This window comes from Carcharhinus amblyrhynchos, chromosome 1 (genome assembly GCF_965287045.1).
Source record: "Carcharhinus amblyrhynchos chromosome 1, sCarAmb.v2.hapA, whole genome shotgun sequence".
NCBI classification, from domain to species: Eukaryota; Metazoa; Chordata; class Chondrichthyes; order Carcharhiniformes; family Carcharhinidae; genus Carcharhinus; species Carcharhinus amblyrhynchos.
Genome location: NC_137324.1, coordinates 89,463,374 through 89,477,147, shown reverse-complemented (window position 1 = coordinate 89,477,147; position 13,774 = coordinate 89,463,374). Strand labels below are relative to the sequence as shown.

Here is a 13,774-nt window from a genome sequence, read left to right as displayed (position 1 = left end):
CACCAGCTGCACATTGAGAGAGTGGAACCCCTTCTTGTTTATGAAGGGCACTCCCTGATGCCACGAAGCAGAGTGACATAGGTGTAGACGACTGCCTCCTATATCTGTGGCATACCAACAATTGTGCCAAATCCTATAGCCTTCACATCTTGCTAAGCTGGTCCAGGTCAAAATGAAAGAAATCTAAAGTTCTTATAGACAATGCATCCACTGCCTCACGGAAGCACTTATGGACATAAGCCTGCAAGATGCTGCACAGGTCTCACACGGAGCTTTGGAATGATCCCCTTGCATAAAAGTTCAGGGCTGCCATGATCTTGACGGCTATAGGAAGTGGGTGTTCTCTACTGTCATGTGGCACCAAGTCTTCAAGGATGTGGCACAGGTAGCACAGTTTCCTTGGTGAGGCAGAGATTCCTACAGCACCTGTTGTCCGACAGTTGCACGAAGGACACTGTCGGTCTTCTTCTGCGGTGATGTACCCCCTGTACAGCTGGTGTGAGCTCCAGCCCTTGAGCCTGCCCTGCACCCTTCCCAGTCTTCTGTCACTGTGTCTTCCCTGGATGTTGCTGCTCATTGCTGCTGGAGTCTGTGCTCCTCCAGTTCTGTTATGGGAAGAACAATCGGCTCCACACCAAAATCTCGAGGAATGAGAGAGAGGGAGACACAAGTCAGGTTGGTGTCGCAGCCGCATATCAGTTCTTCTCCTAATCCACTGGGTCCCCAGACCTGGAAGCAGCCAGTCCCACAAGTTACCTGGTGGGTAACACTCACTCACAACTCAAATGCCCTCCTATCTCCATTGCAAGACTGACCTCAGCCTATGCCCTCATCCCATCAGAGTTGCCTTTGGTCTCCCTTCTGGTTCTCCCCTCCCTTCTTCTCTATAACACAGAGCTCTGACAGGTGGTTTATATGCTCATATATCTCTAATGGGAAGGGTCAATTGGATGGTAATGTCCCAGTTGGGGGTGAACAGATCGTCACAGCCGAGTGTTGAGGTCCAGCAAATAAGCAAGTAGTGCCTCTTGATTCCGTGTACCCAAGCTTTGAGCCTTATTCATCCCATTTCTTTAGTTTGAAGCTGAGCAGCTGGCATTAAGAGTTAACCCCTAATGCCAATTAGCTTGACAAACATGTGCAGAATTGTTTTCTGCTTCAAGGATGGGCAAAGCTTTTAGGTACATTTCCTCAGGGTGCATCATTCAAAGATCTCATTGCTGTCATGCCTCAAGACTCCTGGATAGACATTGTAGAGTTTTGATCAGCTCCCCATGCCCCCACCCAGATTGGCCACTGTTTTGCCTCCTTTCAGGGTCTCATTCACCCAGCCCATTAGGCCAGTTTCCTTGACTCTCAGTACACCCCAACCTCATCCCAAGTGACCCACAGCCTGTACCTCAGGCTGCAGCCTAAAGCAGCCCTATAAGGACGTTAAAATAGCAGAGGTAACAGACCTCAGGACCATCCACACTAATCATGACCCCATCCTAGTAACCCACCAAACCCGGCCAGCAGTCTCTGATCCCTTCAACTCCCTAATTCTATTTGGAGATGATGGTACTTACCTCCTTCCTCCCTCTTGGAAGTCATAGCACTTGGTTCCCATTTTTAAAATGTGATCATTTGCACCCGCATGATGTCATGCCTGAGGGATGGGATGATTCAGTGAAGGCTGAAGTTGCAGCGTTAACCACTGTATTCAAATTGATGCAAATCAGTTTCACAGCCTTACTGGATGTAAACCTATCATCATCAGGAAGGTCACATTTCAAAATATTGCTAGTAAAAATCCCATTTTTCGCCTCTCTTGAGATTTTGCAACCATAGTGTCTGCAGCCAATGGAAGAAGATACAGAGATGCTTCAGCGTGATTTCAACAGGGCAAGTGAGTAGGCATATACGTGGCAGATGCAGTATAATGTGGATAAATGTGAAATTATCCATTTCAGTAGCAAAAATAGGAAGGCAGATTATTAAGAGAGGTGGATACTCAGCAAAACCTTGGTATCCTGGCGCATCAGTCACTAAAAGTAAGCACACCAGTACAGCAGGCAGTCAAGAAGGCAAATGGTATACTGGCCTACATAGCAAGAGAATTTGAATATAGAAATAGAGAGGTTTTACTACAATTGTACAGGACATTAGTGGGGCCACACCTGGATTAGTGTGTGCAGCTTTGGTGCCTTTATCTGAGGAATGATGTCCTTACTATAGAGGGAGTGCAGCAAAGGTTTACCAGACTGATTCCTGAAATAGCAGGTCTGTCATACGAGGGGAGGCTAAGTTGGTTAGGATTGTATTCATTAGAGTTTAGAAGTGAGAAAAGGGATCACTTAGAAACTTATAAAATACTAACAGGGTTGGACAGTAGATTCATAAAGAATGTTCCCATTGGTGGGGAGACTCCAGAACTCAGGGTCATAGTTTGAAGATAAGGGGTAAACCTTTCAGGACTGGGGTGAGAAGAAATTTAGTCACACAGAGTGGTGAATTGGTGGAATTCACTAACAGCGAGTAGTTGAGGCCAAAGTATTGTGATTTCAAGAAGAAATTAGATATAGATCTTGGGGCTAAAGGAATCAAGGGATTATGGGAGGGAAGTTGGATCAGGATATTGATTTTCATGATCAAAATGAATCGTGGAGTAGTCTCAATGGACAGAATGGCCTACTCCTGCTTCTATTCTCTATGTTTGTACGTTTGATCCACTTGGCTGAATTCATTCCCCAGGGCAAGATCCAGCAATGCGACATACCTCATTGGATTGGAAACATACTGACATAGAAAATTCTCCTAAAAACAGTCCCAATACATTGCAGAGAGGGGAGAGTGCATCAGTGTCCCAGTCTATACTAATTACATCCCCCACTATAATTACTATATTGTTTTTGTACCTCTAATTTCCTTTAAAATTTGTTCATCTGTATTTTTTCCATGAGTTGGCCTACAGAACGCAACTAGCAGTGTACCAGTACTTGTATTGTTTCTTAACTCTAACCAAATAGATTCCATCCTTGACTCCTCTACAACATCCTTTCTTTCCAGTTCAGTAATAGTACCCTTAAATCAATACTAACAGCACTCCTCCTTTCTTTTTTTCCCTATCTCTGTTGAACACTTTGTATTCAGGAGTATTTAATACTCACTTGCCCTTGTTGGGTCAGATCTCCATTACAGTCACAGCATCATACGCTGCATGATTATTCACGGCTTCAAGTGACCAACTTTATTTACCAGCCTATTTGTTCATACATCTGTACAGCAAACCAATTTAGGTCTTAATATAATTTCATTTGATCTGGTCCTATATATTATCTTACTATTTCTTATCCTCTTGCTTATCTGCCCCACCCAATTCCTTGTGTATCTTGCCTTTCCTCTGTATTGTTACCTGCTGGTTCCCACCTTCGTGGCAGTTTAAACTCTCCCCAGTACCACAAGTAAAATGTCTCCCACAGGCTTTGCTTCCACAGGCATTGCTCCCAATGAGTTGGTTGGGGGGGGGGGGGGGGGGGGGGGGGAAGGAGATCCAGCTGGTGTGCTCCACATACGATCCAAGACATATGTAGAACTCTGGAGGGAGTTTGAGGAACCAGTATGAAGGAATGTGACTATAAATATGGAGTTATAGGATTAAAATAATTATTCTTCTATGAGACAGGGATTAAAAGCTCAAGTTGAGTTCATTGGCTGGACAAAGGTTTAAAAGTTTTAACACATGCTTGGGCATAATTGCATACTCAAGGACGCAAAAATTCTGTAGCATAGGATATTGTTTATCCTCTATTAAAATGCAGTCCAGGAGAATAACAGGAACTGGACTTCACATTTCAGAAAGGCACTAATAAATTATAAAATACCACAAACCGATAATGGGTAAACTTAAGGATGATTCTAAATAACTTGTCAACTAAGTCCTGGAAACTGAGTGCAATGAACACTACCTGTACCTCTCAGCATCCTGTTTGCTTGTAGGATGTTGAAGCTGATGTTGTACAGAATGAGTGTTCAACATGCTTCCTGGTGGTGCAGTTCTTTTGTGGTATAAACATGGGAACCACCTAGTAGGATTTTTAGATTCATTCCGGCATCTTTCAAAGCAAATGCATAGCTGCAGTGGTGTCGTGATGATAATTCTCTTTTTAACTAGGATAGAGACATCTTGCAAGATTCAGTAGCTTTTAATTCAGGATTTTAAGATAAACACTACTTTAAATTATTGATGGAGGTCTTGAATATCACTAACATTAATAAGACTTGAATTCTCGATAGAAACAAGATTATACTTTTCCCCTACCCCCAGGAATGATCATTAACTTCTTTGGTAATCAAAACAATCACATACTTTAGAAAATAAAAAAAAAGCGTAAAGAAGTTTATTATTGTCTCCTATAGCCTTCTGCATCCAACTCAAGAGTCCAACTTCATACATTCTTCACTGGTAATGTTTAATGTTGAGAAGAGATGCCTGGACCCTTATAAGAAATCTAGAATTAAAAATCTAATGATGACCACAGAAACCATTGCCGATTGTGGTTAAAAACCCAACCGTTTCACTAACGTCATTTAGGGAAGGAAATCTAGTTTGGCCTACATGTGACTCCAGACCCAGAACAATGTGGGCTGACTCTTAAATGCACTCAGGATAATTAGGGATGGTCAGCATGGTGGAACAGTGGTTAGCACTGTGTCTCAGTGCCAGGGACCTGGGTTCAATTCCCGTCTTGGGTCAGTGTGTGGAGTTTGCATGTTCTCCCCGTGCCTGTGCGGGCTTCCTCCAGGTGCTCCTGTTTCCTCCCACAGTCCGACTTACATGCTGGTTAGGCTCGTTGACCATGCAAAATTCTTCTCAGTGTACCTGAACAGGTGCCAGAGAGTGGGGACTGGGGGATTTTCACAGTAACTTAATTGCAGTGTTAATGTAAGCCTAGTTGCGACGCTAATAAATAATTAAATAGAATGGGACAGGGTGACAGTTTAGTTGCACATTCACTGATACATGAAAAGAAAAGGGATAAAAGTGAAATTAAAAGTTCTTTATCTGAACGCACAATAGATTTGTAACATGATAGACAAACTAGTGCCACAAAGAGATAAATGGGTCGCAAGATGAAGTAGTTTGGGGAATAAATATACCCAGAATACTTAATATTTCTAAGACCGGCAGAATGGAAAGGGAGGATTAACTTTGATTGTAAAGGATGACATAAGAAAAGTTAAGATCTTGGCTCAGAATATCAGGAAGTAGAATCAGTGTGGGAGAAGGTCAGAAATAACATGAGTCGAAAACACTGGTGGAAATACATCAGCAATCTCCTAACTGTAGATGTACGATTGAACAAGACACTTATCAATAAATAACTGGAGTTGATAACAAAGGAATATAATGACGATGTAAACTTAAATAGGTGAGACAAATCAAATTGACAAAGGTAGCCTGGAAGATGACAAGTTTCCTAAAACAAAGCATTACAAAACTATTTTTGATTTAATGAGGCAGGGTTAATTAGTAATCTCACAGTAAAATATGCCATGGGTAAAAGTGACCTTAATACAACTAAATTTTATATTAAATTTGACAACAGTATATTCAAGATCAAGATTCCTCTCATTGCTCTTCAAGTAGAGGCTGAACATAAGAAATAGGAGCAGCAGTAGGCCATCTGGCCCTTCGAGCCTGCCCCGCCATTCAATAAGATCATGGCTGATCTGTCGTGGCTCAGTTCCACATTCCCGCCCTCTCCCCATAACCCTTAATCCCCTCTCTTATCAAAAACCCATCAACCCGCATCTTAAAAATATTTAGCGAGGCAGCCTCCACCACCTCAATGGGCAGAGAATTCCAGAGATTCACCACCCTTTGAGTGAAGAAGTTCCTCCTCAACTCTGTTCTAAACCGCCCCCCCTTTATCTTGAGGCTGTGCCCCCTAGTCCTACTGTCCTTTCTGAGCGGGAAGAGCCTCTCCACCTCTATCCTATCCATCCCATTCATCATCTTATATGTCTCAATGAGATCTCCCCTCATTCTTCTAAACTCTAACGAGTACAAGCCTAGTTTATTCAGCCTCTCCTCATAGCTCAACCCCCTCAACTCCGGCATCAGCCTAGTAAACCTCCTCTGCACTCCCTCCAAGGCCAAAATATCCTTGCATAAGTACGGCGCCCAAAACTGCACACAGTACTCCAGCTGCAGTCTCACCAATGCCCTATACAGCCGCAGCAAGACCTCCCTACTTTTATATTCAATCCCCCTCGCTATGAAGGCCAGCATCCCATTAGCCTTCCTGACCACCTGCTACACCTGCAAGCTGGGTTTTTGCGACTCATGCACAAGGACCCTGAGGTCCCTCTGCACTGTCGCCTGCTGCAGTTTTTCTCCATGCAAGTAATAATCCTTCCTACCATTATTCCTACCAAAGTGGACCACCATGCACTTGCCAACATTAAATTCCATTTGCCAGTTCCTGGCCCATTCGCCCAGCCTATCTAGATCCTTCTGCAGACTCTCCACATCCTCCGCGCAATTTGCCGTTCCACCAATCTTGGTGTAATCAGCAAATTTCGACACCATACACTCGGTTCCCTCCTCCAGATCATCTATATAAATGGTAAATAGCTGAGGCCCCAGCACCGACCCCTGAGGCACTCCACTAGTCACCAACCGCCAATCCGAATAGCACCCATTGATCCCCACTCTCTGCCTCCTATTTGACAACCAATCCTCTATCCACGCTAACACCCTACCCCCAACTCCAAGTCCCCTGACCTTCTGCAATAACCTCTTGTGAGGTACCTTGTCAAACGCCTTCTGAAAATCAAGAAAGACCACATCCACCTGCTCTCCTCTATCCACCGCCCTAGACACATCCTCATAGAACTCCAGTAAATTTGTCAGACACGACTTCCCCTTAACGAAACCGTGCTGCGTCTGCTCTATCAAGCAATTCCCCTCAAGATGCCTCGCTATTTCCTCCTTGATGACGGATTCTAACATTTTACCTACAACAGACGTTAAACTAACCGGCCTATAATTCCCCGCATTTTGCCTGGCACCCTTCTTAAACAATGGGGTAACATTAGCCATTTTTCAATCTTCCGGCACTTCCCCGGAATCCAGCAACGTTTGGAAAATAACCACCAAGGCATCCACTATCACCTCCGCCATTTCTTTCAGAACCCTCAGATGCATTCCATCCGGTCCTGGGGACTTGTCCACAATCGGCCCCTCCAGTCTGTCGAGCACCGCCTCTCTAGTAACAGTAATGTCATTGAGACCCTCCAGTCCTACCACCTTTCCATCTCTAACACCCGGCAAATTATTCACGTCCTCCTCCGTGAAGACCGAAACAAAAAAGTTATTCAAGACCTCAGCCATTTCCCCATCCCCTACCACTAAGCCCCCCTTCTCATCCTCTAAGGGTCCAACGTTCACCCTAGCCAGCCTCTTCCTTTTTATATACTTATAAAAACTCTTGCTATCCTTTTTTATATTAAGCACTAGCCCAGCTTCATAATTTCTCCTACCCTTCTTTATCAATTTCTTTGTCAATCTTTGTTGACATTTAAACCTCTCCCAATCCTCTTCTCGCCCACTACTCTTAGCTACTCTAAACGCCTCCGCTTTTAATTTAACACTTTCCTTCACCTCCTTCGTTATCCACGGCTTATTACCTATTATTATGAAGGAAATGACTCTTCAACAGTAGCAAATTTCAACCAACAACTCAACTGAGTCCTTTTGCAAGTTTTTCCTATTGTTTTTACACAAACTTGGAGATTATCTCAACCTAGTCATTTCTTGTGGCCTGAAACGAATCTAGTGATCACCATTACTGATCAAGCAATCTTTGACTCTTTCCCAACTAACCATTTTCGTCACAGAATCCCTACATTGCAGGAGGCTCTTCATTCAGCCCCTCGACACTGCACTAACCACCACCACCACCGAGCACGCTCCCCCTCCCGCCCCACCACCAACCAACCACCCGCCCGCCACACTCAGGCCCTATATGCCATAATCAACCCCAACCCATGTATCTTGGCACACCAAAAGTCAATTTGCCATGAACAATCCACCTATGCGCATCTTTGGACTGTGGGAGGAAACCCACACAGGCACCAGAAGGGCATGCAAACTCTACACAGTCACCCAAGGGTGGAATCAAACCCTGGTCCCTGGCACTAAGGTGGCAGTGCCAACCATTGCCACCATTCTGCTCTTCAACTGCAGTGGGCTCAGGGATAATGGGTGTCAATTGGCTCATTAATGAACCCAATTGACATCCTTCCACTGCCAGCTGGGAACCCTGTTTCAGCCCTTTCCACCCAATGACTTGATGGGGGAGGGGTGGAAGGGAAAGTTCTGCTTTCAGCAAAAGACTTGAAGTGGGCCCAGCTGTTACGCTTCCTGCTGCAATGACCTACATTAAATCTAGCACGAGTTCGAATCTCATTCCAGAGATCTGAATCCTTCACGTGTTGCCCCAAATTCCACTTTTTTCACTAAATGATCATAGGAAAAACTTACCCAATTCCCTTACCTTTGGCCCGCCATCCATCAAAATTGTCTGGTGCTGCTTCTGTTGTCCCGCTTAATGTATTTGTTCACCCATTCCCTTAATTCCTTTACTTCCAACAGACCAATCAATGCCAACAATTCTCTTTATTCCACCTTCATTCTTAAAAAAATCTCTCCTAATCTTTTCTGCCGTGGTTTGCTACCTATTTTCATGGCACCAACTTGTGAAGTGCCTCGGGACTTTTTTTTTTAAAACGTGAAACATACTATATAAATGCAAGTTGCAATAAGCATAGTATGTGTAATTATGCAACTTTAAAGAATCCGGAGGCAAAAGTCTTAAGTGAGTACATCTTTTCAAAGTGTTTATTCTGCACATAGAAGATAAAGTAATCAAAAGAACAAGGACAATGAAAGGCATGCCACAATGCATTAACTTTCACATTTCTAAAAATATAAGAAACTACCTTACCGAATTGCAAAATTCACTGCATATCTTTTGCTTCCTGCAAAGTTTCCTGAAAAAAAGTGAACGCATGTCTGAAAGCACAAGAATTATTTAAGCAGAATATCCAAGCAGAATATATGTACAATGTCAAATATCTTTGAAAGTACTTTTAGCTATTGGCAATCCAGAGTACAATCAACCACCAGCTCAGCAAATAGCCTCCTGACTGATGACAGACCTGGAATGTTGTTCTCATAGCAGGGGTCCTGACAAGTGGCCCAAAAGCTAGGGGTAACCACATCTTGACCAGCTCCAGAATGTGGAGCTACATTGTGTGTGTGTGTGTGTGTGTGTGTGTGTGTGTGTGTGTGTGCGCGCGCACTCGTGCACGCGCGTGTGGGAGGTGTCAGGCAGTTAAGAGACTACTGTTGGAGCTGCTGCCCCCAAGAGCTGCAGGTCAGTTGGAGGTCTAGCAGCAACAGTATTAGGAGCCAAAGCCACTCCTAAGACTGCAACTGGAAGAGCAGACAACCTTGAAAAGGATGTCACCTTTCCAAAAAAGTAAATGGGATCTGGGGCCAGTCAGCCAGGCCCAGCAAGAAGGATGTTCAGTTGGTATGGCAAACATAGCTGCTGTTATCTCTGGTCCAGAAGTGCTCAAAAGGTATCCACTCCCACCAAGCTCACTGAACAGTCTTTCCATCAGCTGAAGTCCCTTCCCACTACTGTCAAGCACCCATCCCACCCTCCCCACGCTACTGCTGAATGCTAGTGGCAATGGGAAGGTGGCATAATCGGCCTTAGCAAGAAGTCATTCATCCACCATCTTCCCTGCCAAAATAGCATGAACACAGTAAAAAGTCTGACAACACCAGGTTTTAGTCCAACCTATTTATTTGATAATATTCTCACAAGCTTTCGGAGAACTGCTCCTTCATCAGGTGAGTGGCATGAAGTCAGAAGGATGACAGGCACTCCACCCTCTACGTTTTCTTGCTAGTTCAGAGTCACCCCTTCCTCCTAGCCCATCCCAGAAAGCAGGTAAAATTTAGCCTGTTAAAGTGTTTCTTTCTCTCCACAGAGCTCCAGTGTCACTTGATCTTATGCATGCCTAAAAACAGAAGCACGTTTCCATTCCATTCTGATCAGTTGAATATAACTTAAGCAACTATGCAAATCTACCAGTTTCAAGTTCACTTTTCTTTTGCCTTATCACTGACACAACTTCTTTCAGTAAGAAGTGTTCAGAAAAACATTACATGATTTTAATGAAAGGTCTCTTATCAAAGTTGCACATTAGTTCTAATACTATGCTCCAACAAAACTGGAAATTTTTCAATGGCAACATACACTTAGCAGTGCGTTTAACATAATGAAACCTCCCAAGACAGTTCACTGGAGCATTATAAAAAAATGACATGAAACCATATTAAGCTGATCTTGGGCCAGATGATTACAAGTTTGATCAAAGAAATATGTTTGAAGGAGAGTCTTGAAGGAAGAAAGAAAGGTAATGAGGAAGAATAGTGTAGGAAAGAGCAACTGAAGAGACAGCCAACACCAGTGAAGCAATTACAATTGGGGATGCTCAAGACATCAGAATTAGATAAGCACAGATGTCTCTGAGAATTGAGAGGCTGGAGGACCTTAATGAGGCAAGGAGGGGTAAAACCATACGACAATCTGAAAACAAGAATGTGACCTTCAAAATCAAGACATCACTTGAGTGGCAGCAGTGTAGGTCTGTAAGCACAGGGGTGACATACGAATAGGACTTGTTGAGAATTAAAGTATGAGAAGCAGAGCTCTGGAAAACCTCAAGTTCTCAGAGGGTAAAATGTGGGAAATCAACCAGAGTGTCAAAATACTCAAAATTAGAGGTAACAAAGATATGGGTGAGGGTTTCAGCAGCAAATTTAGGTTAAGTTACAAAAGTGGAAATAAAATTGCAGAATGCCACATTATTGAAAAGCATAATACAAAAAAACTTAGGAATACCTCTATTTATCTAGATGACAGAAAACAAACATGCCTTACCATTTTAAGCCAATTGTTCTCCAGCTCACTCACCTCTTCTACTTCCAGTTTTCCTGGTGCATTTGGTACTTCTTGGTTGCTCGAGTTTGCACATGTATCTGCCTTGGTACTAGCACCATCTGGAGGTGCAGAAAGCAACACCTTTTGATCATTGGAATGCGATTTAGGATCAACATGTGTAACCCGAAACCTAGGACAAAATAAAATGAATGGATCACCCATACAAGTACTAAATGGTGTGGGTTCAAATCACACCCCCAGAACTTGAGCACAAGAATCTAGGCTGACACTCCAATATATTGGCTAAGCTCTGCACTGTCAGAGGTGCCATCTTTCAGATGAGATATTAAACCAAAGCCCTGTCTGCTCTTTCAAGGTGGAAGATGATCTTATGACATGGAATTTATTCCAACATCCTGATCAATATTTGTTCCTCAAATCAACATCACAACAACAGATCTTGCTGCACACAGTTTGTCTGTGTTTACTAAATTACAAATGAGTATACTTCAAAAGTACTAATTAAAAGTACAAAATTTGCTTGGGCCATCCAGAGGTCGTGAAAGGCTTTATGAAAATAAGTGCTTTTTCTGCATGAATGCCTGACAATAAGTTGGACGTTCACCACCTCTCAAAAAAACGGCACTATCATCAGTGAAGGCCAACCCCCTCCCCCACAAACTTCTTGATGACCACTGGCCAAAATCTTACATGGACTGACCACATAAGTATAACTACAAGAGATGTCTGATGAAGCATTAGCTGTGTTTCTCTCACCACAGATATTGCCAAACTTGAATATTTCTCGCATTTTCTTCCCCCCCTCCCCACCCCCACCAATTTTTAGCATCTCAATATTTTGCTTTTGTGATTAATACAAGGGTCGTTCTGAAACAGTTTAACTGTAACACCCCAAATGCTCATCATAATATCGTCATTAAATTTGACCCTATATTTTGCCTGGTAGTAAATTTATCCCAAATAATGAAATTTCTGCATTGATATGAAAAAGCAGGGACTATGAACTGCTATGTAACATTTTGCCTCCAAAGATGGGTGACACATTGGCAGGTGAAACACAGGTCTATTGCATCACAAATTCACCTCAACACAATTTGGACATGAACAGCGCAGAGTGTGGTTCAAACTGACCTGTTATATTAACACAAGGCAAGTCAAATTACCAGGCACTAGGCTCATTTACTCTGCAAGAGGCAGAAAGGGGTCTTTTCACCTGTGCACTCTGTCAGTGTTGTCTATTTGAGACTCTCAAGCTTAGCTGAGGTTATTTCTTCCTGCCCCTCTATTCATCTTTCCTATAAACTCCTGCTGAGATCCTTTAACAAAGCTCATGCTTTTCCAAGTATCAAATTACTAGCATTTTCATTAATTTGAAATTTCCAGGAACTTGTTAAACATTATAGCTTCATATAAAATCATAAAACAATAAAGTATAAAAGGAAGCCTTTTAGCCTGGTGTGCGTGCTCTTTGGTAAAGCTTTCTAATTAATCCCACTTCCCTGCTCTTTACCTACAAGCTATGTAATATTTTTCTTTTCAATTTGAAAGTTATGATGAATCCGCTACATCAACCTCTCAGGCAATGCATTTCACATCACAACAGCTCACTGCAAAAATAAAATGGTTTCCTTAGGTTCTTTTCCATAATAAATTTGTATCCTCTGGTGACTGAGCTTCCTGCCACTGGAAAAGAGCTTTCCCTTATTGTGGGCCTCTATCAATTCACCTGCTAACCTTCTGTTAGTATTAATCTAATGAATCTCTTGTGTACCCTCATTAAGGCCTTGACATTCTTTCTACGCTTTGGTGGCCAGAACACAATAGTAAGGTCTAATCAGTCTTCAGGCTTAGCATAACATCCTTGGCTTTTACTCCATGATTCTGTTTATGAAGACAAATTCCCATGTGCTTTTTAACAGCCTTTGTAGATTTGTATTAATATATTCCTGTTCATGACCCCTTTAAAATTCTATTAATTTTGTATTGCTTCTCTTCATTCTTCTTGCCATGTTACTACAAATTCCTCCACATTAAATTTCATCAAGTATTTTTAATTCATCATTTCCTTACTCACATTTAGTATTTAAGTACCACAGAACTTTATCTAATGCATTTGGATTCCTTTAAATTTAATGATTATTTATATATTTCTTTGTTGTCACTTGATGTTAATTAATTAGCATCTCCTTCCTCCCCTGCACCAAATTTCTCAATTTTCTGCCATTACCCATTTAGTAAGGAACTCCATTTAGCAAATTCACCCAACTCTTTAAAGTTCTCCGGACAATTTGCACATAAAATATTAAGTTGTTTCCAACAATAGGATGGCAAATTATTTTGAAGAACAACTTGCAATATGATCGTACAGAATTGTAATTATATTACAGGATAAATGAGATGGAAAGCATATATAATAATTTCAGTTTCCTGTATTTTTTTTTACCTTCCCACAGCAAATACTGTGACTTCTCCAGCTCGACTCCTCCTGAAGTCCTTTGATCTCTTTGACTTTCGATGGCTGCAACGTGAACATGTACTCTTCCCTGCAATTCCACCAACAGTATGTAGATGATGCCCATGTGAATAGTGATTTGTCAGGCTTCCAGTTGGAGATACAGGACTGGCAGGACTTTCAGGGGTAACAGGACTAGGAGGACCATTGGGACTTGTAGGGCTTTAAAGAGACAAAAAATATATATATTAATAAATATATCAAATAAATATAATGTTATAATCAGCAAACAAGC

General features: G+C 42.3%; 1 protein-coding gene across 7 annotated transcripts in view; it reads right to left on the bottom strand.

Moving 5' to 3' along the window:
* rell1 (RELT like 1) overlaps positions 1 to 13,774 on the bottom strand; it is an 87,537-nt gene that overhangs the window by 12,765 nt on the left and 60,998 nt on the right. For 3 of the 7 annotated variants that reach the window (XM_080188988.1, XM_080188998.1, XM_080189007.1), the window contains exons 5-7: positions 13,471 to 13,701; positions 11,040 to 11,196; positions 8,994 to 9,061 (exon numbers count right to left, since the gene is read on the bottom strand). In XM_080188988.1, the coding sequence (XP_080045114.1) occupies positions 8,994 to 9,061; positions 11,040 to 11,196; positions 13,471 to 13,701 (456 nt within the window). Of the gene's footprint in view, positions 1 to 8,993; positions 9,062 to 11,006; positions 11,197 to 13,470; positions 13,702 to 13,774 lie in introns of all 7 variants that reach the window. The other 4 variants (XM_080189019.1, XM_080189027.1, XM_080189036.1 and 1 more) reach the window with 2 other exon arrangements.